Source organism: Phodopus roborovskii, unplaced genomic scaffold, assembly GCF_943737965.1.
Source record: "Phodopus roborovskii unplaced genomic scaffold, PHOROB, whole genome shotgun sequence".
Lineage (NCBI taxonomy): Eukaryota > Metazoa > Chordata > Mammalia > Rodentia > Cricetidae > Phodopus > Phodopus roborovskii.
In genome coordinates this window covers 22,068,552-22,096,424 of record NW_026126549.1, presented here as the reverse complement: position 1 = coordinate 22,096,424, position 27,873 = coordinate 22,068,552, and the positions used below count along the sequence as shown (strand labels likewise).

General features: G+C 45.8%; 1 protein-coding gene across 1 annotated transcript; it reads right to left on the bottom strand.

Moving 5' to 3' along the window:
- Positions 1-108: 108 nt before the first annotated feature.
- Apcdd1 (APC down-regulated 1) lies at positions 109-27,873 on the bottom strand. The gene is made up of 5 exons (XM_051201202.1): positions 27,701-27,873; positions 16,138-16,321; positions 13,548-14,079; positions 3,315-3,636; positions 109-2,065 (listed from the first exon to the last, which is right to left on the bottom strand). The coding sequence occupies exons 1-5, from the start codon at positions 27,756-27,758 to the stop codon at positions 1,620-1,622; spliced, it is 1,542 nt and encodes a 513-aa protein (XP_051057159.1). The 5' UTR covers positions 27,759-27,873; the 3' UTR covers positions 109-1,619.

Sequence of the window (27,873 nt, the reverse complement as noted above, 5' to 3'; positions counted from 1 at the left end):
CATCCCCTGGTCAAGCCATGAAGTGTCTTAGAGCCAATACAGGTTTTCACTTTGAGGACAGTATCAATATTAATTAAACCGACAAATAAGACATATTACTTCCTGGGATTACTTCCAAATTCTTTGTTTATTAAACTTAGTAGACATTAAGTTAGTATTTTCCTTTTGGATAACCCCCCTCAAGTATGCACCATGACTTAAAATATAATCTAAATATAAAGCACTCTGGTACTCCATGCCATCACTATAACTTAACACCACACGGAACACTACTGCTTCATAAAGTGGATTCTTAAATTCATGACTGGTGCTTCTCCTGGATCGTGGTCTCCATGTGTGCCTTCAGTCACATCTAGGTTTCCTATTTCTCACCACTCGCCTGCATAGGTCTCTGGAAGCAATAACACTTGGTGTTTCTAGCACCGGTTGCAAGCACACAAAGGAATGGGCAGCCATACCCTCTTCTTTCCTACCGACTGTGAATCTGCTAGCTCTGACTAGGATGGCTTTGGAACTTCCAGCTGGGGCAGAACCAAGTAAATGCAGAGAGGAAGCCACATCAAGTCAGTGTGTCTAATAACAGAGTGACTTCTCACAAAGACTCCATGTTGCACAGAGGTGGCATCTAGCAGAGTGGGTCCCCAGTGTGCATGGATCCCATCCTGGCCTCTTTCACCAGTAAGGGACTAGAGCACTGAAAAGCTCTGTCTCTGTATGTATGAAGATGGCAGGGTGGAGGTGGCCTTCTTGTCCCCACCCCACCACAGTGTGAGCCAAGACCCGGGTGCCTGGAGAAAACTGCCACAGATCTCCTTATCACTCCTAAAGCATTTACCACACCATAGCTGCCCTTAGCCCCGCTGCTCCTGACCGCCTGGAATGGGAGGCTTTCCTGAATTTCCCAACTGGACCAGTCTACTCCGAGGGTTAAGCAGCAGGCTATAATCTGCATCACCAAACCAAGTATATGGCATGCATCTTTGCTCAACAAGTGAAAACCAGTGCTAGTAAACCCAATTTAAATTAATTCGAGGCTTTATAGACCCCTCTCTACCCAACATTTCTGAAAGTGTGGATTGGCATTAAGGCAGGAACAATGATTTAGCTGAACCTTGCATCTTCTCTTATGTACATATCAATACCCATATTGTTTCTGTATTAATACACAGGGTCTTGATGGTGGTCCCAAGCCAACTCTTCACTGGATTCCAGTGTCGAAAACTTGGGATACAAAAGGGGTTTGGAGAAAGAAGAGAAGCAATGGCAGAAGCTTGACATTTTCATCTTCAAAGCTCAGCTCAGAGACACATACAGGAGTGCGAGGACAGAGGTAAGAAGCCAGCTGCCACCCTTGCTGCCACCCCGAAACCCACTAGCTCCAACTCTCTGCAGACTTAAAGTGCAATCACTGCTATGAAGTTCTTAGGCCAGGGATCAGGCTGGAAGAAATTCAAAGCTGAAACTTCAAACACACTGTTCATGACTCAGAGGCTGGAAGAGGGGACAGGGGAAAGGCAATGGCAGACATCAGGCATTCAAGTGCATCAAAAGAATCAATGTCCTTTCTCTGTGTGAAGAAAGTCATAAATGGTAAGGAGTCTCGGTTGAGAAAATGTCTTCTATCGGAGGATGCTCCAGTGTGGTAGAGTCCAAAGGCAGGCAAAGGCGGTAAGCAACAGGGGCCCAGCTGTCCTCCCTGCTGCCCTGCCAAACAGATGGGCTCGACTGTCTTCCAAGTCTTCAGCCCTTGGTGAGGAAGAGGCACACTGCACCAACGGCATCTGGTAGGATGTCGCCCTCTTCTCAGGCCTGTCTGGGCTAGAGCCATCGCTGGGCCTCTGCCCATTGAACAGTAGGTAGCGGCCCCGGGCATCTTGCTCCATTTTGAAGATCTCATATTCTGTGTGAGGTAGTTTGATGCCCAGAGCCACACAGCCATTGGTGTGTGTCACGTCCTGTTGGATACCCACTTGCCAGGAGCCCTCAGCCCCACACTCGTTCCCACTGAAGACATTGAGGAGGGAGGCTGTAGCAGCATCCATGGGAGTGACCTTCATGTGATTCACTGTGGAAAAGAGAGATGTCCATGACTCTAGGGAGACAACTTGGGAGGCAGACACACAACAAATAAAGCCTCAGCAAAGCTTTATTTTTAAAACACAACCTGATCACTTACCCAGCTGACCACAGTAATCACAAGAGCAGGCTCTGGCAGGAAGTTTCATATGCTGATCTGAACGGTGGTCATAACAAATAGAGCCAGCCAGCTCATAGTATGCAGTCACAATGTAACTACACACCTTGATGATACTACATTAGGTATCAGGAATGTTGTAAAGTACAAGGAGTATGTGCACAGGTTTTGTGCATGTACCCTCGTTTCATAGAAAGGGCTAGAGCAACTTATCCGGAAGGTTTCACATCAAATATTATATCTGAATTAGCATTTTCACAGATTAATATCAGCTGGGCATCTAAATGCAATTAGGTTGCAAACAAAGAAAAATGTGAAGAAAATACAAGCCCCAGCCTTTGTGAACCCTTGGAGTCCTCCTAAGGGACTACATTTTGCTTATAACACAGTGGGATCTGGGGTGAAAAGACAGATTAAGTTTACAAGGCCAGTGTACAAGAGCAAAGTTCCTTACCTTAGTGAAAGGAGGTGGCTATGCTCAGGACTTCCTGTAGGCAAACACAGACAACTCACACTAACTGGCCCCCAGTGCTACACTACAGTGGCCACCCAGTGACCCAGCTACCCTCATTATTTGGTATTATAGACATTCAAATTTAAAAATAAAGCAGCAAGACTTCCCTTGTGGTAGGAGCAGGTGCCTCCTGATCCCAGCTTCCCAGTGCATAGCATGAACTTTTCCCCATGATGCTCTTGGGGACAAGCTCTCATGGCAGCCCCAGCTCAGAATGCAAGTAACAACTCCAAGCATCAAGAAGTCACAGACACCTGATCCGTATTTCCCATTTAGGAAAAGTAACCATCACACAATAAGCTTGATGCTACCAGAGAAGTGGTCAAGTTTCATTGCAGTAGCATTCTTGACTCACATTACAGTGGCCCATGTGATGGCTTGGTCCCATTGTTCCTGAGTGTCATGTGGATGCCGGGTACTAGTCTGTTCTGAGCAGAAAGGAGCTCAAATGGTATTTCCAAGGATGCTTTGAGGAAGTCATGGCTCTAACTTCATTCCCAGCATTTCAAGCAGCAAAGATACTCTTTTTCTGAGGTTCTGCCCTAACAGAAATGTTGCAGAGTTGTTCTTGAGCTATGCTGTGAGAAGCAGAAGCAGTAGACTTACCTTTGAACACAAACTCTGTGCCACCCATGACCCTTGAGGAGAGCACACCACGGCTGTAGCGGCCTCGGGCATAGATGGTGAATGTGGGGTGTTTGCAGACAGGGTCCGAGTAGTGGTAGTAATGCCCTTCCCAGGTGTTGTTGTTGTCATGGAAGATGAAGTGGCGGGTGAGGAAGAGGACTTCGGGACGCACTTCACAGCGCTGGCTCACCCATTCCCCATGTAGGCCAATGGTCAGGTCAGCCTTGGGGGGCAGGATGGGAGGGTGGTGTTCGTCGGAGCGATAAATGATCCGGCAGGCTATGCAGGCATGGTTGTGGTTCTGAAGCAAAGAAACGACATTTGGAGACATTAGTTTTCCCATGAGCTCAGTATGCATGTATATCCCTGAAAATGGGGGGTTAAGACTAGACACTCAGGACACCATCACTTAACCCCCAAATCAAATGCAGCCAGGCTCTGGTGTCCAGAGAGTGGAGCATGGGGTGTGCCAGAATGTATACTCACACCAGTTGTGACTTAAAGCCAGAGGTTTGGGTTGCCAGCTCTGAAGACAAGCAGGGTAATCAGAGTTGATGTCTATGATATGGACACCAACTAAAACACTCCACAGGGCATGCCTCCTGGAAGTGAGGGCATGGCTTTACTGTGGACCTTAGGCTGTAGAAAGTTGCAACTGGTCCTAAGTACAGCACCATGAGTCTGCCTCTTATCCAACCCACAGGATAACTCTAACCCAGGCTCCTCTCCATGGTTCTACTTTCTCCAAGTCAGTTTAAGGCCGAAGGGGTGAACAGAGCATGGACCACACAGAGCCTTTGATTTCAGCCCTCTAATCACAGAGGCTCACTTCACTGGGACCTGCAGCCCTATACTCCCACCCAGCCCACATGTATGTATCCAGGCCCACAGTCACACCTTCACACCGTCCAGGGCAGGGGAACACTTCTCAGCATTTTTCCTGAAATCAAAAATTCACCTCTTCACCAAGGTAGGCTTGTTGCCCTCATACACGTGACTTGGCAATGTTGACAAGCTTGCCTTTTTGGAAGGCGGTGTGGGAGTGGCTGCCACCTGTCTCTTCCACACCCCCATTAAGGGGGAACCCTGTTCTCACGTGACCTTTTTCATCTATTAATGACCTTAGTTACAACTTATAATAGAGACTGCTTCCTTTGTTCCGGTGATATGCGGCTTCCGGATGGTGTGATAACTAGGGGTGCAGAGTTAAAGGGAAGGCCAAGTCGTCCCTATCCCAGGGTCCAGGTGCATTGCTGGCCTGGGCCGTCCTGCAGAGGACTGTTGGACACATGGGAGAATAGAAACTAAGCTCCAGACTGTGATAAGCTGACCACAGGGAGACAACAAGTACATAGCCCATCGGAAGCAGTGCTGATTTAGAGCAGTTAAGGGTGGTTCTGGCCAGACCCTGAAGGCCTAAACCTGCCCACTGCCTGCCTCACAGCTGGTAGTCATGACAAGCTATTCATTCCCCTAGGCTTCAACTTTCTCACTTACACAGAGGTCACTGTTATACACACTTGCATAACTGCTGCTGGAGAGAACTGGTCGAGCAAGGCGGTTTTCACTCAGCACCCACACTTGAGGAGACTAAGGCAATGGTCTGTGTACCTGCACGTGCCACAGTCCTTTAGGTTCACGGTAGGGAGGAAAGTACAAACTGAAGTAAAGGAGAACCCCGACCTGATCTCTGACAGGCTGTGTCCTCTCAGTAAGCTGCCAGGAGAAGGTTCCACAGCTTTCACCCTAAACAGGTTGTTCTGACAATTAAAGGCCAGGATGGAATGTTCACTTGATGTCTATAAACAAGATATACTTTGGGGGCTCCTGCACAGAGCAGACTATGCCAGAATATTACCACAATTAGCATGAAGTCGATTCATAATGACACCGAGGCACTGTCAAAGCAAGATGGTCAAAAGTACCCACAGGTAGCCTGCCACATTCCAGAAAGAGGAGGCATCAGAAGCTGATGTTCAGTCAGGGTCAGAGTACGGACCCACAGGGTCCCCAATGGTCCACACAGAGCTGGGAATCCCCTCCCTGCACTCATCTCCACAGCAAAGATGCTCACTGCCTACTGCGCCTGTTCCTCCGAAGGCCCTACAAGGTTCTGAATCACTGACTTTCATCCACCTCAGCCTCTACTGCTTCTCCATCCCACCCTCCACAACTTGAATTTCTACATATACTGGGAATTTAGGGACATCCACTCACTGTGCCTCCTTCATTTCTGGCCTCTCTAGGAAGTTAAGTCGCAATCTCAGAAAAGATATGCCTCCCCCTCCAGCACCAGTATTGGTTCAGGGAAAGCGCTACGCTGACAGAAGAACATTAAAGATCAATGCTTTTTAGTTCAACAGGAAAAGGCTGGGTGAGGGAAGGGCACAGATGAGTGGCGCCCCTGAGGTAAATAAAGGGTTTCAATTGGGCAGAAGGAAAAAGCAGGCTGGGCCAGTGGGGCCTAAGGGATCTGGGTTCATGTGTTCTTAAGCACCAGTACCACCAAATTCTTATACTGGTTGTTTTTGTTTTATTGTGGCTTTTTAAAAAGGTTACAGAACCAACCATCTTAGTAAATTTTAAGTGCATAGTTCTGTGGCATTAAGTAAGTCACGTGGTTAAGTGGCCATTACTACTCTCTATCTCTATAACCTTCTCATCTGTCCTAACTGAAATGTACTTCCATCTACCTCCCCCTGTTTCCTAGTCCCTGACAACCATCCTTCTACTTTCTGTCTTTGAGTATGACTAAGGACCTCCTAGAAGGAGACTCATGCAGCATTTACCATTTTGTGACATTAGCAAATGTATTCTAGGCTCACCTATGTTGTAGCATGTTTCAGAAAGCCCTTCTGTTTTAAGGCCTAATCACTTCATCCAGAGACACGCTTCGTTGATCACTTACTCTGTTCATAGACACTTAGACTGCTTCCCACCTTTTCTCTGCTGGGAATAATGCCATGACCAAGGTTGAATGACAATGCATTTGCGTTTCTCTTTCAGTCTTTTTGAGTATACACCTAGATGTAAAATAGCTCCAGCATCCAGTAATCCAGTGTTTACTATTTGGAGAAACAAGCCTGAGTCCGCAGTAGTTGCGCCACTGGACATCTCTATCAGCAAACTATAAGAGTTCCAATTCCCCCACATCCTTGCCAAGATTTATTTTCCACTTTTCCCCTGCTTTGGTAACAGCTGTCCCAACGGGCAACTTGGTATCCTATTGTGGTTTAAATTTATACTTCCTTAACGATTTGCAAAAAGTGCATACCTGTTATTTGTGAAAATTCTTTAGAGAAAGGTCTCTTTTGCCCACCCCTATCCTTTTTGAAGCAACTTTGCAGTTACCATTAAGCAAGCAAAGATGTCATAAGCAGAGGCAAGGTTTTTGGCCTCCATGGAAGAGGTCAACAAGGTGATGGTTTTGATGGTTTTCGTCATGGGTGTGTAAGGTGAATTAAGCTTTAAAACTTGTTTTCTTAAATTCTTACACTCTTTGGAATGATTGAAAATCAAAGGGATCTATAGCAATAACTTCACAGAAGTAGGATGCAAAGCCTGCATGTCATATTGCTCTACAGCTCCTTTTCTAGGGCAGTTTAATGACAGAGCTTCAGAATAGTGGATGAAGACTGCATATGGAGATTTTCCCAAAGAAAGTTGATTTGCACCACTGAATTGCATTTGCTTTACACTTGAGAAATCTCCGTCCCTCAGCTCACCAACTGGACTGTGTATGGTTCTGTTTCCCTCCACGTTAGAAAGGGCTATTTAAAGTCAGGGTTTCTGGATACACATGATTTGAAAGTTTAAATCAGAGGAGCTGGGAGGTGTCTCCTTGCTGCCATTCTTTGCAACCACTATAGAAAGCTTTAATTCAGGGACCTAGGGTGCTGTGGAGAGGCAGGGTACTTGTCTGGCATGTAAGTGACTCTGGTTCCATTCTGCATCAGGGCTGGGGTGTAGACTGAACTCAAGAGTGTTGGAGCTAGAAATAAGCCCGATACATGTGTCCTGTGAAATGAAGAACTGGTGTTAAAAATGGAAATTGAACTTGTGGTTCCTTAGCACAAACCATTGCTGGCAGGGAGGGAGCAGGGGGTGCCTGGTCTGCACACTGCTCCTGGGCAGTGGGTTCAAGAACTGCAACTTGTGTATAAAGAGACCCTGGGATTCAGAGGCCTTCAAGCACATCTTTATCTCAAGCTTTCTACCCTCCCAGTGAGAACACCGAACACCAGCACAGCTCCCAGCTGAGGTAACCAAGGTGCAGAGAGAAAATAACTTAGGCCGGATGACCTCACAAACTCAGGCCTCTAATTTGGTCCTGGGGCTTGTGGCATGCTGCCTTCATCTTACTTGGCTCTCAGGTTTGAGCTGCTGCAAACAGAAAATGTCCCCTCAACAAGGATTACAGCCCCATGGAAAAGGACGCTGGAGCTGATGACTGATGGGGGCTCTTCAGGCTTCTCCTATTTCCTGCCAACATTTATTTCGGGAGGGTTGGTCAACAGCATCTGCTGACAGTGCCCACTTGTTTCCATGGACTTCCCAGAATGGAAGAAATTACTTGAGAAGATCTTGTGAAAGATCAATTAGAGTAGCAGGCTGGACAAAGCACAAGTCTTCAAAGCAGCAGTTCTTGGCTAAAGGTTTTGTTCAAGGAGAGAAGTGCGGGTAAATGATGGAAACTTCCTTTCCTAGGGCTCTGCTCCATTGGGGGAAAAATAAAGTATTCATGATTCTCCTACAGAATAGCCACAAATAAGCCATGGTAGCCATAAGCCTATGGTGAAAGTTCTGCTAACAATAGCAGTCTGCAATGTGCTGGGTGACATTTCTGTTGCAGACAATCTCATGTGAGCATCCATTTAGGCATTAGTCCTTTCAGGCTAAGACCCGAGAGCTCCCCCCTCAGATTTTCTAGGTTACCCAGCAGAATACTGCTGGGCCCGATGAGGCTCCCCATGGACAGACTGACTGGGACAAAGCTGTCACAAGATTTGTAAGGAATGGCAGTCACATCATATTTGTCCACGTGGAGAGATGCTATCTGTGGGGGGAGCATCCTGCAGTGTTCTTCCTGGGTCTGGATCCAGAGTCAGGGACATGGTCAGGGGATAAGTACACTTCCTGCCAAGCTCTGAATTTCTGCATGTGTACACACATGAAGTAAATAAATGTAAGAAATAAATATATTCACACTCAGGTAACACATGAACACTGGCTCATTTTGATCCCTTAAAGGGGCCAAGATGATGCCATTGTCCACGGAGGAAGCTTCTTGGCCTGCTTCCCTCCTCTCTCCCTTAGCTGCTCAGACATACTTTTCAAATGGCCAATTTCCTGCTTCTTGGGGGTTTCACTCTGGCCTCTCAGTGTTCTTGCCTTTTAAGGGATGAAATGTTTACCACTTGCATTGTCCCTAACAACAAATCTTTCCTAGCTTGCTAACTCCTTAAATAACGCAACCCTGCATGCCTGTTTGTCTGCCAAAAATCCTCCGGAGGAGTCAAGAAATAACAAGATGATATCGGCAATCAGGGCACAGCAGCACAGCCACGGTGTGACATGTCAAACCAAGCAAGAAACCCCAATGGCCAGCTCTCTGTCTGCATATACAGTGAAGCATCTGCGGCCTACAGAACACCTTGCCTCAATAGTGGGAAGGATTTTCTTTAGGAAAATCTACGTAAGAATGGCCTGAGAAACCATCTCAGGCCATGACTCTCTAAACCTGAGGCCTTGTATCACCACATCCATCTCTCATCATCCCCGCAGTGCCCTTTCTTTCCCTTTTCCAACCCTTCCCTAAGCCAGTGTGCTGCCTTCTTACCCAGGAGTCTCACAGCATATGCTCAAAGACCTAACAACCAACCTAGCCTGCAGCAGCAATGGGCTGAAAAAGCCTACTGCCCACAGAGCCTGCTCCAGTCCCTCTGATGTCATCAATACCAGGAAGTTCCACTGATCACCTGTCCTAATCACATACAGCCAGCCCCCTCCATGCACAGGCTTTTACCTGAGGATGCATTCAAATGCAGACCAAAATACGGAGGGGGAAACACTGCACTTGTACTAAACTTACAAGTGTTTCAGCTTGCTGAATCCTGAGGGATACAGTTTACCAGCCATTTATAAAGAATCACATTGTCTCAGATACTGTGATGGTTTTAAGTACAAGGGAGGCATACAGATCTTCCATGTCCACACTATACCACGTCACAGGGCTTGAGCTGTCATTTAATGCCTGTGGGGTCTTAGAACCAACACCATGTAGACAAAAAGCCAAGACCTTGTAGAAAGCTACTATTCTCAAACGAGATTGAATTACAAACTGATGCTGCTTCCCAGCATGGTTTCTGTAGAACTGGATAGTGTGTCAGAGATCTTGCCTTTTTCTTCTTTCATGGGGGTCAGGTGTTGTGAAGGCCTGGTGCTGTCCTCCCCCCACCCCAAGACAGCTACATGGTCAGAATATTTAAGACCCACAATGCCTGGGGGGGTTGCTTTTTGATTTACAATCCTGTAGATGGATCCATGGAGGATTCTGGAGAATGACTAATCCCACCCGCTTCAAAGTCTTGCTATTTCTAAGGCTTCTGGTGATTATTTGCTTATAATAACCATTTGAGCCTATCACTGCACTTGAACTTGGGTGTACATTCCAACTACATGGCTCTAGTGATTCAAGGCAGAGGGCAGTGCTGTGCTGGGGTTCAACTCCCACGTGGAGTATCTTTTTTGGGGGTTATTTTAGGCCATCCTGATTTTTCTTAATGAAGAGTAGCCAATTTCCAGCCAAGAGAACTCCCTGCACACCTGAGTCTGCAAACAGCACTTGTTTGCCAAAGGACTCAGAGCCTCACAGCAAAGCTGTCTAAAGCCTAGAAAAACAAGTTGACTTGAAGTTTCTATTTTTACGTGGTATCCTGTTTCCACAGGGGCTAAGACTAGTGGTTTCAAACTCAATTTAGCGTTAAATGAATTTTCAGGCAGGTCTCCATGGACCAGCAATTAGGGGGAAGCAAAGAGTTCAAAGCTAGAGATTCTGGATCCCCCCCCCCCCCTGCATAGACATGTGTATACTGTTTGAAGACACTCATTCCAGGTTGCTTCCTGTGCTGGGCCAGACAGCCACAAGCAGCTCAGACAACCTGCTGCTGGAATGTCCCCTGGGCACAAGCAACTGGACTTTACCATGTCCAGTGTCTAGAAAGATGCTGGCCAAGTCCGTTCACTTTTTCTCCTAGCTGTCTTAGGGAAGGATGGAAAAACTTCCTGAGGGGCATCTCACTGTGCACACAAGGCAAGGGACAACAAGAGAAGAGTGGGCCCTTTCTGCTGCTCAAGCCTGAGGTCTTTCACAGCCTTGCAACCATCCTTGCAGCCACTGTGGTCCCACAGCATAGGTCTTCTGGGCTCAGCGAAGCCTAAGCCGCCTTCTCAGTGCGCTACAGCTTTATCCACAGCATCACCGTTCCTTAGACTTCTAGCAGGGCTTCATGCTGAATTTTAATTTTGCATGTTTAGATTCTACAAGACCATGGTACAAATTACAGAAGGCACCTAAGGGAAATCTCAGGCTCACCACCTCCATCTTTCTTCAGAATTCATGCTAGGTTCCCCTAACTCACATCCTCTGCTCCTCCCTTTCTCCAATTATGGGTTTCATGCAAATGAGATCACCTTAAACATGCCCATCTTCCCCTTCCTTGGCCCTTTTATGAAGTATATTCTGTATAAACATCTCTTCCTCAATTCTTTCCACACTTCATGTTTCTGGAATCTTGGACCCAGACATGAGGTTTGAAGAGCCTGATTCTTGAGAAGGGAGGAGAAGACAGGAGGAAGTATCTCAGGGCAGGTATCAGAGAGTGCCTGTACATTCTCAGGCTAGGCCAGTGACCCTCATTACTCCAGGAGCTGTCATCCAGCAGGACTCTTCTCTCCAGCCCAAGGAGACAGCATACACAGCATCCTTACAGTCCCTACACTGCATAGGAGAGAAGGCCAGGGCTCTAAGGGGTCAGGTAAAGCATGCTTGACCCTAGCTGATGCCAACAAGACAGCTGTGTTCTAGGACTGGCTCCCATTTCCAAATTCCACATGCTTTCCAACTTATCCAGAGTTTAGGAAAATCTTTTAACTCTATTAAAAATTAATACTCCCCTAGAGAAGGTCAGCATCATGCCTGTCACTCTAAAATCCCATGCCAGGTCGTGATACCTGGCTCTGAAGACACCCCTCCCCACCCCCAGGAGCCACAAATCAGCCAGGCCCTGACTAGAGAGGAACACTGATCTAGGGAAGGGGTCCTCTCCCAGCCTAGACCTTGGCCAGTTGGTAAGAGGTTCACCAAGAGACCCCCCCCCCACACACACACACCCTGGAGGTACAGCAGAGACTGCAGGAGGACAGGCTCAGGTAAGAAAGAGGGGGGAAGGGGAGGGGGGGGGACAGGAAACAAGAAACAATTCTCCTCCTTCTGGCATTTAAAAGGAGCTTAAGACATCAAAGGACCTAAGTGGGCACATGCTGGCAAGGAAACAGGCCCTGGGCGTGCAGACAGTGGCATGAGGTCAGATGGGGGGCAGATAGCCACTCTACCCCTCACTATCGGTGGGATAGGTTTTACTCTTTGCATTTGTCATTGTAAGCACGTCTAATGGAGTTTTATTAAATTATCATCTTTATTGAAACCGAAAATTCTGCTCTGTATGCAAGATAATGCCCCAGGGAGGGCCGGAGCCCCCAAGCCCAAACCCTTTGGACTTTTGTTTGTTTTCAAGACAATGCCTTATACTGTAGCTCAGGCTGGCTATCTCACTACACACCCCAGGCAGCCCTCTCAGCTACCCCGCCAGCCTCAGCCTCTTGAGTGCTAGGGTTAGTCATGAGCCTACATGCCCGGCTCACAGCTGCTTTGCTGCTCATTGCTAAGTCCATGGAAAGGATGAAAGGGGTGACGACGGCTCTGCCTGCTTGGCAGATTGCCATAATGGTCTGGGGTAACAGAACAGGCACAGCCTCGTAGAGTCCTGGGCTTGGGGGCTCTGGCCCTCCATGAGGCGTCACCTTGCACACAGAGCAGCGTTTTCAGTTTCATTAAAAATGATTATTTAATAAAACCCCATGCCATGAGCTTACAATGGCAGGTGGAAAGAAATGTGGCCCGGCACCACCTCCAGCAGAGAAGTGCCTGACAGGTGATGGGTGATGAGTACACTCAAATGAATGCTATAAAGAAGACTTTAGGGGAGGAGGGGAGAGAGAGGGAACTGGGATTGATGTGCAAAACAAGGCTGTTAGTAATATAAATAAAAAATTGTAAAAAAAAAAAAAAAAAAAAGAAAGAAAAAGAAAGACTTTAAAAATGAATAAAAGTCACTGTGTTTAGACCCACCATTCCTAGCTCAGTGTTTAGATCCACTGTTCCTGGCTTTGCTCCACCAAGGCCGATTGGCATGGCTGGGGGACGCTACAGAGTAAATCCCCTGACCACTCCAACAGGCTTGAATCTGTCTGCTCCCCCAGCTCAGCACACTTCACAGCTGAGTGGAAATGAATGAGTTGCACACCGGCTCACATGATTTGGAGCTTGGGGGAGGAGATACTTGTGAATACTACTAGAGCACAACTCCAATAATAAAAACTGTTCTTAGGTTTAATTGCTTCGTGTCCTCTTCAATCGCCCTTCTAATCACAGTGGCTTTCCAAGTCATTTGAAAAAATGGGAAGAACTTGGGTCCGGAAGGGATTTGGATCAAGTGTTGGCACTGAAACCCATCAAGTGTATGGATGGTGAAGGCACCTGTCTCCTGAGTAGATTAGAGGGTCTTTACAGCATGTCTCAGGAGGCTTCTAGTGTCGGGGTGTGTGCTGCTGATGGGAGGCCTTCCCAACATGGTTGTCATGGTACCCCCTCATGTTCCTCATGCTGTCCTATAGGCTGTGAGGAGCTTCTGAGATGTCAGAGTTACTTTTTCATGAGCATCACAACTACTTCCCAGAACACAAAACAAGTGGGTGGCAACCCCAACTCCCAGCTACATGTCACTTCCCAGTATTCCAGACTGCTTTTCTCTAAGAGGTAGAACCCTACATTCTTCAGGTCCCCTGAGATCTCTCTGACATGCTTCATGGGCCACCTGGTTTACTTAATCAAAGGGATGCAAACTCTGTAGGGCTCTGTGGCGAGCTGGGTACCTTGGCATTCTGCAGGGGAGGCTGGTAACTGGATGGCCGGTAGAACACCCTCTGGGTAGCATCAGTGTGGATGTCGCCCAGGAAGAGTTCTTCTACCAGATGGTCCAGGCTGTGGTGGGGATATTGTTTCTCCACACGGATGAGCTGCAGCTCATGCATGGCAAAGTTCACAGCCTTGGTGCATTCGTGGCTACTCTCCTCTTGCCACAGGTCATAGGCTATGTCCTGTACCCAGGAACTACCAGGAGCCAGGAAGCCTGGGCAAGTTCGGTTCACCAGTCGGCTGAGTTGTTCAGCCACTGTCTCTGTATGGCAGATGATTTGGACGCCATGAAGCTGGTAGTCAGCCTCGGTGCCCCCACGGATGATCCAGGATGCCTGGCGCAGGCGGATCTTGCCTCGGATGATAAGCGTGTAGGTGGGATTTGTGCAGCGGTTGCTGCCATAGTAAAACTGGTAGGCCTTGAAGGTGTTATTGTTGTAGAATCTGTAAGATCTTGTGATGAACTCTGGCCCTGACCTCACTTCACAGCTGTTGAAGAAAAGAGCAGGCAAATCTTGAGTAAATCCAATGGCATGTGTAAGAGAATAAGGGCACAAAAAGTCATTGCAGTAAGAACAGTGCCTTCCATGTCCTTTACAACTGTTTAATCTATTGGAAGTTCACATCCTAGGCATTGTGTATGATGACCATCCACATCTGACAAAACTGAGGCACAAGAAATACATACAAGTTCACGAAAGAAGCAAGTGTTAGGGCTTAACTATGAATCTAGGCTATGTAGCCTCCCCAACTGGCCCTAATAAGTCTAATCTAAGAGTTTGTCACTCATTGTATATGAGGGAAAAAAGTGGCTTCACAGGGACGTTCCCTTTTCTCCGTAAAAGGGGACAAATTTTCTGCTGGTCTATACAAGGAACAGCCACCTGGCAAACCAAAAAGACCCACAAACACTTCAAATAATGGACCTTGTCTAGGGTGGTACGAGATGTCCTTTGTTCTGAAATGGAATCTTGGAATGGTAGAAATGGAAGTTTTCCCTTTTAGCCACTCAAAAGTATTATTCTCTTGGTGGGGAAAAAATAAGAGGCAATTAAGTAGGAGCAAAGCTAACATAATAAGAGAGACCAGGATTCCTTTGGTTTTTGTTGGTCAACAAAGAGGAAATGTCCTTAAATGTTAGGCTCCCAAGCCAGAAACTTGTGACTACAGAGCTGGGTCTATAGAGCACAACTGCTCAAGGGCTCAGGGATATTTTCACATGGTTTGTGATCAATCCATACAGATACGGCAGAGCCTGTACCAGTGCAGGGAAGGGGTTCCTTGAATCACTCTGCCCAGAGTTTGTCCATGAAGCTGTCTCAAAAACAAACAAACAAACAAACAAAACAAACAAAAAAAACCAACAAGAAAAAGCCTACCCCAGATCAACAACAATAACAAACAAAACTATTCGACAAAACAGCTTAGAGCCACCCTGGGGAAGTTAGGTTATAGGACTGGGATCAGTGATGTCTCCAGGCTGGTCAGGCCATGCTCACTGTATATCCAGCCATAATTTTGCTAGTTTCTCTACAGGAAGAAATTAGACATTCAGGGCCCATCCGGACACCTAAATTAAGGCTCTGTCACATTCCATTTCTGCACCTGCGGTCATCCCAGCCCTGCCTCTCTGTGTCCCTCTGCAAAAGTCTCTGACAATAGGGACCAAGTCTACTTGAGTTACCACTATATATACAAAATATACACAACTGCTTGACCCATAGCAGACACCTAATAAATGAACCATTTTCAGGTTATAATTTTACATTTAAAATTCATATGCAAAGAATTTATCACAGCTATTTTAAGAGACCCATTTTTAGAAAAAAAAATCTCAATGTCATCATTTTATAGGATTTGTTTTTCTTATGTCCATACGTGTTTGGTTATTTCCCCCAAGGTCTCTAGAGGCTGCTATCTATATCCCAGGAATTGTATTCAGGGTGGAGTCATCAGATCCCAGTTAGCCTTGTAAATGCTCAACAATTTAATGGATAGAAAGAAAATCACTGATCTGCCTCTAGGCTATTTTTAAAAGCTCTAATGGAAGATAAGCCAGAGCTCAAACTGGGATTAATCTCAGCTTCACAACACAGCAAAGAATCTAAGAACTGGCTAGAGGAGGCAGCTCTTAACTTACTCCCAGCGCCCTGAAGCCCTAGATTAAGTTACCAGAATATGGCGAGAATATTTAGACCATAAGAAGCTTTGCAGTCATGTTTCAGGGTTGGTGAAACACAGACGCTTAATTTCACTTGCTAATGGTTTCTCTTTATATGCAAGTGGTCCCATAGAGTTCAGTAAACAAGGATCTATTCACTCATACTGTATAGCTAGCAGTGCTGATACCATTGCTGCTTTTGGTGAGAGATTTCTACAGCCCTTACTTAGCTCTGTTTGCTTAACCAACCACAATTTCCAAGAGTTGCCTGATTCTCAGTCACTGTATATTACCCAAAGCCAGCAACTAAACCCACCAGAGGGTCTTCCTAAGGATGTCACTCCCACACTGCTCTCTCCCCTTCCTATCTCAAGTCCAGCTCTTACCCTGTGGACACCCAGTGGCCCTCGATGGTTGGGGGCATCTGCACAGTGATCCGTGCACCATTGTGGAGATGCTTGAGCATATGGTGACACTGCGACTCCTTGAAAGCCCTCCAGGCACTTTTCTCTAAGGACCGAGGATGTGATCTGCTGTCGGGATGAAGGAGGGCAGAGCCCTCTCCCAGCCCTGAAAAACAAGAGCAGGAAGTAAGCACAAGAGACAGCAGCAGGTGTGAGCCAGGTGGACAGTTGGGTTTCTAGCTGGGAGGGGCTTACTCCAGTAGGCTGCACATAGTGCTCACTCTCTCAGAATTCCTGAGCCAAAGTGGGGAACACTCCCAGAAATCATTTCCCAGGTGGAAAACCGAGGCCTGTGAGAATCAAGAGCCTTGCTTGCTAGGGGCCACCCAGCTAGTTCCCTGCAAAGCCAGACAGAGTGCGGGTGCATTCACCTCTGTTTCTCGCATCTTCACAAGCATCTGTGTGGTTAGATCCTTGAATGGACCTTACAGGGCTAATTCAGAGAGGCAAGGTCTGAAACAGTGGCTCTAAACCTTCCTAACGCTGCAATCCTTTAATACAGTTCCTTGTGTTGTAGTGATCCTCCACCAATCACAAAATTATTTTTGTGGCCTCTAATTTTGCTACTGTTATGAATCACAATATCCGTGTTTCCTGATGGTCTTAGGCAACTCCTGAGAAAGGGTTGTTCCACCCTCTGAAGGGGGTCTCGACCCACAGGTTGAGAAACGTTGTTCCAGAGGCACTAAAAAAGAAGGGGTGGAGTAGAAGGGGGGAGTATCAAGAAGATGCCTTCACAGACTGACATATTTAGGTGAGGAATTGAAAGAGTAATGAGATCAACATCAGTGAAAACATAGCCTGGAAGAGATAGAAAGAGATGGGGCCAGGGGGCAACTCTGAAACTCCTGGCTGGGATCTGCTCCTTGGCTAGCCTCCCATACGCTTATACTGAGTCACATATTTTCTGGCCACCACAGACTCCAATGCATGCCCTTGCTGTGGTTTGTCTGAGGGCTTATGAATTAGAATCTTGGCTTTCAGACTTGATGCTGAGAGGGGCTGGACCTTTTAAGAGGTAAAGCCCAACAGGTGGTGTCAAGGCCATTGTGGGTGCCACCCTTAAAACCTGCAAGGTGCGCCTATTCAGATATCAGTGGCTCAAACACTCAGGGGATGGGATGAATTCTTGGTGTATATTCCCAGCAGTTAGAAGGCCTATGTCTCTGTATGAGCTCTGAGGGTTCCCTTTGTAAAATGCTGCACTGTTGGCAGAGAAACTACTTCTACTCATTAGCACTATTTAAACACAGTTGGGAGCCACCAGGCAGAGGCATCTATGGGCACTAATGAAAACCTGAGTGAGAGATTCTTGACCTAAGGTGATGGTGATATGTCATGCTTTAAATGTGGGATGTCTCCCCACAGGCTTATCGTTTGATATGATAGCTCCCCAGCTGGTGGCATTATTCAGGAGCCTAGCAGGAAAAAGTAGGTCACTGAGGACAGGCATTAGAAGGCTGTAGCCTGAATCCTGGTGCTACTGCCCTCTCTGCTTTCTGGACCAACGTAAAGTGAAAAGCCCCTGTCACATGCTCCCACCATCATGAACTGCATTACTCTACCCTGCAGCCCCCAACATGATAGACAGAAACTGAAAGAAGGAGCCAGAATAAAAGTATTCTCCATTGCCATTGTCAGATCACAGTGAGGCAAAAGTTACTCATGTGGTATACATGTGATATTTAATCTAAGGCTCAGACCACTGCTTTTGGCCTGAGCTGCTTGCAGGCAGTAATAAACATGGGTAATTGTCTCGTGACATTATTCACAGTCATAGTTATGAAGCAAGGGCTTCCATTTCTAGGTTTTCTTGGAGGGAAGGTGCTTCCTCCAGTGATGCAGCGATGCTTCTAGCATCACTTCCCAACTCACATGTACTCTCCCAGATGGGTGGCCTGGGCAAGGGAGGAAGAAGCGAGCTTGCTGAACTCAGACATTGCTTTCTTTCCCAAACCACCCCATTAACAAAACATCACACACACACACACACACACACACACACACACACACACACACACACACACACAGGGGGGGAGAGAGAGAGAGAAGCAGAGAGAGACAGAGACAGAGTGAGGCCCCTGCCCTGCTGTTGTTCAGATGTGGCACTGGGCCAGGTAGAAAGTCTGACCAGTTAGGAGTGAACTGCTGGCTGCTCTGTGATAAACACCATCTACACTATGTATGCTCAGGGAATATTTATCACAATTCTGATCATTCAGTCCCTATTTGTCTGACATCCATATTGATCTGTCAGTTGGTTGTGAACTAATATAGGGGACAAAAGTGCCATTCGTCATACCTCTACCAACTTCAACAGTTATAATTATCCTGAGGACACTGAACATTCCTGCATGTCCCTTGTCAGCCAATCAAAGAATGAAATATAATGTAATCTGCTATCTGATGGGTCAATAATATGATCAATTATAATGTGGTTGGCTTCAAATAGATCTTAATTAAAGTCCTAAGGCACGAGAGCTGGAGAAGATTCTGTTTGAAATGTGACTCTAGCATTCAATAAAAATGCCAACATCTCCATGATGACCAAGTTATATTTTAAAATTTGATTTGCAAACTCCTTTGCACTCTGTGAATGCTTTCTCATAAACTCCTGCTAATAAAAGCCAGGAGTGCAAGGGAAGGGGGGGGGGGTTGTTGAAGTTGCCTGAGCTGGGCAGCTTGAGTTTAAAACTGGATTTGCCACTTGCAGGATTTTATTCAACCCAAGACTTCAATGGTGGTTGAGATGCATCATTATTTTATTACCAGCAACAAAACACTTGCATTTAACAATGACATAATACTTCAAGAACGCCCATGGATCATTCACAAGCAGCCTCAGATGGCTTTGACATTTATCAGTTCAAGGAGATTTTGGAATTATCCTGGCCTTTGGTGGCAAACGTTTGCTGTTCATGTGTCTTGGTCACAAAATACAAACACATCATTATGTTTTTGTGGGTATCCACATTTTGAAGCCACCATGTCATATTGAGTGAGAAAATACAGAATCGCAGTCATTCTTCCCACGATAAATATTTGCCCCACTGAGGACAAGCTAACACCCCCTTCCTCTCTTGTAAGACTTGTTTACCCTTTACAGTGGTTTTCTTCTCAGGCTCTTCTCAGCCGGTTATAGAGAGAAAGCGTGAATGTTGACTCAATAGTTTACTCTGTGGATTTTCAAAACCAGCTACTTACAACTAAATTCAAAACAAGGAGTACAAGGTACACACACAGGAAACAAGGGTGGGGAAAAGAGGAATGCTCTGTCCAAGTCGCCACAGGCCAAAACAATGTCATGAATCAGGAGTCTAGCTCAGTGGCAGAGCCCACTACTCTTCCTAACTAATACCTGTGGACCAAAGAGACTGAGACTCCCATCAGCTGTTCGTTGTACACTCACCACAAAGATCTTTAAGCAGAAAAAAAGGGATGGAGGGCATCTTGCAATTGGTGAAATATGCTTTAGGCTTATGAACGCACACAAATGACTCAACCTCTCTGAGCTTCATCCCACTTGTGTGTAATGAGCAGACAATGCTGCTTCTTCCTCTTGGGCGTGGTCTAATTTAGCGTGGTGCATTTCATGCACTGTTAGCACTATTATTCCAGGTAATAACAACACTCTTAAGCCAATCTCAAAACCTCCATCCTAACAAAACAGTAAAAACAATGGTGGTCCCGAGCTGGCCTCCCTTTGCGCTCCGAGGAGGACCAAGTATTCAGAATCAAGCCTGTGCTGGCAGCCAGCATCCTATGATGATCCTAAAAAGAAGAGAGCAAACACTGGGGCTGGCAGCCAGTATCCTACAATGATTCCAAAGAAGAGAGCAGGGAGTGCAACACATAGCACCAGGCACATGGTTGTTGACGAGTTCTGCTCATCTTAACAAACCTATTAACTGTTTGTGTGTTTTAGAGTGAGGAAGTACAAATAGGAATTAAGGTAAGTTTTGTTGACTTGGAGGTCTGAACAGGATATGGGTAGAGATGACTAAGGGGGCTCTGGGGATAAAGCCAGGGGTTCAAAGGCAGAGGCAGGAGTGATGGTTTAGTAATTAGATGGGCCATTAAAAAGAACAAACTCATGCAGAGCAAGAAAGTTATGGTTGTGTTTTTAGCCAGTGATAAAAGAAGTAAAAATCCATTGTGCAAATAATTGGAAAGTAGGAGACAATTGGCAGCCTACTATGTGGTTCTTAGTCATGAACACAGCTTAGCAACCTGGTGAGGCAGCCAGGTCAGCCAGGGAACAGATGATCAGCAGGTGGAGAATGCTCAACAGTGTGATAGTGAATTTATAGTGTGTGTGTGTGTGTGTGTGTGTGTGTGTGTGTGTGTGTGTTAATACCTGTATAAATTTATTTCTCAAGCTACCTGAAGCTAGAAAGTTTTTTTAATTAAGTTTATTTTTGAGTATAGAGTATAGCATTAACTTTTGCTTGGCTCTGCTGGGGGCTGTGGCTGTGCTGGTTCATAGCATGCTTGATGGCATTGTGATGGCAATACACTCAAGAACAGGTGGGGCTCCAAGAGCTCTTACAGGAACTTGCTTTTGGAAGAATGTAACTCACTCTCTGAGACTAGCATTAATTCTTTCCAAGGGCAATGCCTCCAGTGACTTAATCCCCTCCCATTAGACCTCACCAAAGGACCTACTTACAGAAAGAGGTGCAATCCTGGGGACATCAAACCCAGAGCTTTGCAAGCTCTGCATGCTAAGCTTGCTTTGTATGCTAAGCAAGTGCTTGATTAGGGAACATCCCATCCTCAGCCCTCTTGTCACTTTTTTACAGAGTCTCACTAAGTTGCCCATCTGTCCTTAAACTCACTCCATAGCTCAAATTGGCCTTGATCTTTGGAGCCTTCAAGAAACTGTGATTATAGGTATGTACCATCACAGCCTGGCTTAGGCTTCACCTTTTAAAATCCACAACCTGACATCGCTTTACAGCTTCCTACACATGAACCCTTGAGGGGCATACCATGTCTTAAGTCTATTAGTGTCTGTTTTCTTTCTTTGTGTAGGGGAATAAAACCATCTCTGGTTTATGTGAAAAATATGGAGGGTCTTCTTTCTAGTGCTACTTCTGTTTGTTCAAGGTCTAGGAACCAGAAGTCCATCTGATATAACCATTTCAGTTTTGAGAGATGCTAAAGCCAACATCCTTACACTTCACCACTTCTTTTTCTAGTCATAGTCTTGATGGGCCAGTCAAAGAGCCCAGGCTTAGACATCTGGTCAACCCAGGGGCCTTCATGGTTGCCTACCACTTGACTTCTCATGTTGTCTCATTTGGTCAATCACTAGTTACCACTAAGGGAAATATATGAACAGTTGGCCAGAGTGCCCAGTGACAGGGAAGCTCCCATCACTGTTCCCAATCCAGGGGAAATTTGAGTAAGTCAGTCATCCAACAACTTCTCCAGAAAATGATCTCAAGCATGGCCTGAACCCAAATAAAATCATTATGGCAAAAGCATATTTTCTTTTGAGGGAATGTGAGGGTAGGAGAAATGTGCAAGTCTGCAAGGAAACTGTTCACCTATGGAAAATAAATTAAGTTCTGTGAGGTTAAGCATTTATAGATTATCATTTTCCAAATATTACACAGATACCAGAATCCTGTAGGGACTGCTCACATGTGTGCACAGGGGCTGATGCAAGAGCAACAACACTCCCACAGGTGGGTGAGTTGCTACACCCAGGTATCTTAGATTCTGCTGTGATCATATCCACCATCATACTCACAGCCATCTGCTACTCAGTAAGAATACCCAACACCAGCAAGTGAGACCCAGAGTTGCTTGAATGAGAGGAAAGCACAAGGTTTACTTTTACACTGAAGTTTGTGTTCTAAATAGCAAGCCGAAGTGCCCAGCTGTTTACATCACTTGACAGCATAGGTAACATTCTTGGAAGGTGGTACCTAGCAGAGCATTCAAATGGATGAAGCTGGGGCTTCTACTGTCACCCATATATCTCCTTCCTAGACCCATGGTGCTCTCAGGAGCAAGCCAGGTGACTGAGAAACCAAAGAAGACCTTTGAAGAGATGGGAAGGGAAGGAGGCAGTGGTTGCTTACCTTCTGAGAGACAACATTCATTTACTCACCAAAGGGCTAAATGACAACCATGTGTTTGGTTCATATGCCAAGTCCACTGTAGACATATGGAAAGTATATGGATCCAAATCCTTAAGTTTTCAATAACATTTTAAGAACTAAATTATATAGATAGGTTCTGGTTTCCATGTGCCTATGTAGACCAACTGGGAAGTAAAATCCTCTAAGTCATTTTTTTTTTTTTTTTAAGATAAAACAGTGTAAAATTCACAGGGAAACAATACTTTTTTGAACTAATTTTTGGTCAGACCAGTCTCCAGAGACATACCCTTAATATTTAAAACTTAATTTTAAAAAGTAAGTAACTGCAATGTCAACACATTAGCAATATCGTCTCTGAGTGGAGGATTTTGAAGGATCCTTTTCTCAAAACTCATTTTGCAGCTTTCCCTACTTTACATAATGTGTGTGCCTCGATAATCAGAGGGGTGCAGTATCTCAAGTCAGCACTAGCACTGATACAGAAAATGAGACTGATTAACTTAACTACAGGTAATTACTTAGCCATGAAATCGCCCTGCCCAATTAAACGAGCAGTCATTACTGTAAAGCGCGCTTTGAAGTGGATACGGGGAGATAAGCTCCAGCACAGCTCCCAGGTCCTGGAATAAGAGAATGTGTGCTACAGACAGTAGCACGGCTGAACACCATCCGGGCCCTGGTGCACACCACACTCTTGCTTTTGTTCCGAGTTTCTCTTCAATGACAAACAAAAAAGGGAAGAAACTCTTACACTGTGTGTACCTTTTAGAAAAAAAAATAAAGTGAAAATTTCACATTTCTGGCTACAATGATTTGATTAGTGGATATCTTTTAATACCTACAAAGGCCTTTGGGTACAGGTTGAACTGAGATGGCCAAGTCCTCTGTATGTATGTGGTGTGTGTGTGTGTGTACCACATATAAATGATATATGTTTGTGCAAGCATATATGCATGTATATGTATGTATATGGTATATGGGCATGACATATGTTTGGTATGTATTTACAGTACATGTTCGTATGTGGTGTTTGTGGTGTAGGTGGGTGATATTTGTGTGTATATCATAGGTAGCTATGATATCTGTACCATATATACACCTGTGGCTATGTGTGTCTATTTATCTGTGTACAATAGTGTGTGTGTGTGTGTGTGTGTGTTTGTGTGGTACATGTGTGGGACTCCCAAAAGCAGACTAGTTCAATGACTCACAGCGTGTCACCTCCTAGATCTGGGTTCTCTGAGTCATTTCTTTATACCACTAGATATTCCTCAGGAATTCTCAAGAAAAGGGGAAGCCCCTCCTCAGCTCTTTTACCCAGTAAGCAGTGACACACACAGGCAGTGGACTCACAAATAAACCTTTTGAACAATGGCTAGCTGAATAAACAAAACTGGAGAGCACTTACAGAACAGAATGCACTTACTGGTGTCTTGTACAGATCCTTTCTCATAATTAGATATTTACCGCTCCATGTTCCCGAATAATACACCCTGAATCTGGGGAGAACCCAGCAATAGTCTGTGTACCTACACTCATGACACAGCAGCGCCAGGTCCTGGCAGAAGGTGGCAGGTGCTTTCCTGTGTGGTCACTGCAGTCCTGCTGACGGCACATCTGCTCCACATGCCCTGTGCATCTATGCATCATCACCACCATACCAGCTTCCATCCCTGCTCTTAAGTGTTTTATGCTTCACTTTAACGGTATCAGTTGTCATGTGTCCCCAAACAGCATGCAGCCACATGGTCACATCACCCACTCATGTTGAGTTCTTTTATCTTTTAGGGGGAAAGGATGCACATGACCTCATAGAACTCCTTAGCCACACGTGATACAAGTCAGTTTATTTATTAGCAAGAGCATATTTAACATCTGTCCAAGGTCCTTGCCCCCTACTGCGTACAAATACCTAATGATCCTTTTCAAGACTCCATCCGATGACAAAGAAGGGAGAGAACAGGGGAGAAAATGTTTGTTACAAAACCTAGTTGGTAAAAACTGGCATTTTTAAAGATCTCAACTGTGCTCCATTTAAATGTTTTCTTGAAGTATATTGGTTAAGCACTGGTTTGTTAATTGGCTGTTTTTAAAAGTCCACAGCCCCCTCTCCTCTCTCTCTTTCTCTCTCTCTCTCTCTCTCTCTCTCTCTCTCTCTCTCTCTCTCTCTGTCTGTGTGTGTGTATGTGTGTGTGCAAGCTCACATGGATGTATTCCTGTGTGTGAAGGCCAGAGAACAACCTCAAGTGTCAGGCCTCAGACACACTCTATCACTTTTTTTTTCTCTTTGATACAGGCTCTCACTAGTCCCCTACTCAAGTAGACATATCAGGGATATGTCTGCCTCCACCTTCCCAGCACTGGGATTTCAAGTATCCTTATGTAGATTCTGAGGATCAAACACAGGTCCTGGTACTTGTAAGGCAAGCCCTTTACCAACTGAACTATCCCCTCAGCCCCTAAACATCTGATAGAATAAGCTAAATCAAAGGGAAGGATTACAAGAGGTCTCCACATCTCTGAGAAGTCAAAGAAGTCTACTAAAGTAAATAGTGTTTGAGAAACAACCGCCATCTCCCAACATCTGCTCCCCTGTGGAAGTGTGCTGGCTGTACTGTCAGTGTAGCCCGCTTATTCTCCACACCTTTGTTCGTCTGTGTCTAGGCTGAATGAGTTCTAAAATTTGACATGTGTACCTTATTGCCTTTTCATCTAAGCAAAGAACACAGTGATAATGGATAGCTGCCAGCTGTGCACCTTTGTGACACTCAAGAGGTTTTATTTGGATTATGAGGTGCAGTTGTTTGCAGAATCCGAGGGGGAGAAAAGCAGACTGATGGGCATACTTCTGTGCACACTTTGAACTTGGGTCTCGAACTACATTTATTGCTGTATAAAAGAGTAAAAGTCAAAAGCCTCATGTCCCGTGAGAGCTAATTTGCTCACTGATAGGATTTGGGGGTGATTTATGACTTCTAATGAGTTGAAATTGAAGTGACTATGATCTGAACAAATGCTGGGTCCCATACATAATGCCACTGCCGCCAGTATCCTGGCTTGAGTCCTGCAGAAATCCTCCTGATTTTTCTCATTGACCTTGCTTATCCATGATGCAAATCTATACATGCAGTCTGAAATGTATTAAAGTTGCTATAAGTACATTTAGAGCCATTCAGCACTTGCTTTTATCTACAAAATTGCTTTCATAATAAAATGGTATTACATGGTTAGCACATCATGTCTACATATCAGGAAAGAAATCATTAACCCATTCAAGGTATAATTGAGCAGGCTCTAGCTTTTGCTATATAACTTTCTAGAAGCCGATAGATCCCTAACTCTCAAATGGTACAGCTTACCAAGCACTGTCTTGGGTTAATTTGATTAATACCTGTTGTCTGTTAAAATACTTCAATCACATAAAAAGTGGGGCAGAGAGGGATTTCAAATCTTTCCTGGCACCTCATACTATCCTTACTACTTATGGCCAACCTCTCTTAGACCATAAGCATTTGCAACTTGAATAACTACTTGCCTGTGCCTCTTGTGCCAAATCCCACCAAACCCCTATCTAAGTAGCTCTTTGGGCAACTTTTGCTTTAATAATTGCATCATTGTAACCTCAATGTGAAGTTGTATTACTTTTGTAACAGCTTATCCATGTTGTCCAATTAAAGCTTTTCAAACCTCCCTTTTTCTCTTCAGTTCTCATCATAAACACACATACATGCTCTCTGGCCCTGTTCCTATTCACAGCTCAGGCTGTCTCTTGCAGTTACTCCCTCTGTCTTGTTCATCTCCTGGAACCACTGGGGAGACTTCCCTAGATCCCAGGGAGTAATCACAGACTCCTGACTTAAATGTGGGAGATTTCTGGCTACATTGGACCAAATGATACACATGTATACACAAGCTCTTGAAATCTACCAGCTATTACCACCTCAGTTGGAAAAGGGACTCAGAGCGGGACCACAGAGTAATTGTGAAGATGGTTCCTGAAGCTCAACCGGCAATGAGTTCATGAAAAATAGTCTATGGATGTGAAACTTTTAAGTAATTCTTCATTTGACAGTACTACTATCTTTTTCTACAGACATTACAACAGGTTTTTTTTTTTTAAACAACAGGGCAATTTTATCTGTTTCATCTTGTCTTTTTTCTTGTGTGTGTGGCAGCTGCTGTTTGATCTGCTCATTGGCTCTGATTTGTTTCATGTTTCAGCCAAAGATTAAAACTGCTCTGTAATTCTAAGCAGATGGGCCTAGAAGTCCAACCCTATAATTATACCTTCTCTCTTGCCCTGGAACTGCAAGCGTTCCATCCTGACTTTTAAGATGCTGGGATGGCTGGGGCTCAGTGTACACCTTGGCAATCAATTGGGCAGGCAGGTTCATAAAGCCTTAAGGGGAACTTGGAAAGCTGTCCCTGCTGGGCTACAAAGAAAATAGCACCCCAGAAGCCTGAGCTTCCTTCCCTTGAGTCTCCGGAGGGTGGGGGGGGGGGCTGCAGCTGCAAGTTTGGGTGTCTTCAGTGAGTGTTAAGAAAGGAGAACTGTGAAGTCACTGAAATGTCAGGTGTCTGACCAATGCCCTGGACAACAGAATGACCAAACTGCCGGTCACAATTATCAATAACCACCTGTCATAAAACATGCCAATGCAATTGTCATATTCTGCACTGGGCAGTTTCTCGAACTCCTTTTGAGCGCAGATGTCTGGCTAAGGTCTTTCTATAGGCTGGAGAACCAGCGCAAAGCAGCAGCACAGGAATGTTCCCACACCAGCACAAGGGACCTCGGCGTGCAGCTCCTTCAGTCTGGCTTTTAGGACACCCGCTACCAAGAATCCCCCAGCGCCCAGAACTCAGCAGCACAGTAAGCTTCAACGAGGAGCCAAGGTGCAGGCAGACTACAAACACTAGTCCTCAGACGGCAGACAAACACCCGCGAGACGTGTCCTCCCTATAAACCATCACAGCTTTCTCTTTACAGTCTCGTAAAGGCCAGGACCTCACCAAGAGCCCCTGCTGCGCTCTGACAGCGGTGGAAAAGAGACCGCAACGCCTGCGATTTCGTGACAGTTTACAGCTGGAAAGGCCCACAGAGTGAATAAAAAAGTTTTCCATCAGCCGTGCAGCTACGGATGTGAGAGATAAAATGTGTCTGGGCGAGGTTTGCATCCTTCCAGAAAGAACACTGCAGCAGCAAAAACTACTGTAGGCGCTGCTGAGGGAAAGGGGCTCTAAGCACCCACCGGATTGGGCACACGGGCGGGCGGGCAGGCGTACTGTGTCCTCAGTGAAGGAACGCGACTCTTTTCATCGTCTGAGGACGTTGGAAAGACTTGATCCCCCCACCCCACCTTAGTACTCACCGTGCAACAGGAGGGCTGGGAATAGATATCCGAGCAGGATGCAGAGCACACGCGACATCTCCGGGCTCCTCTGGGCCTCGCTGTCGTCCGTCTCGGTCCCCTCCGCGCGCGCTCGCGGACCACTCCGGTGCGGGGCGCGCTCGGCTCCTCGACCGCAGCTCCCGGCGGGCACC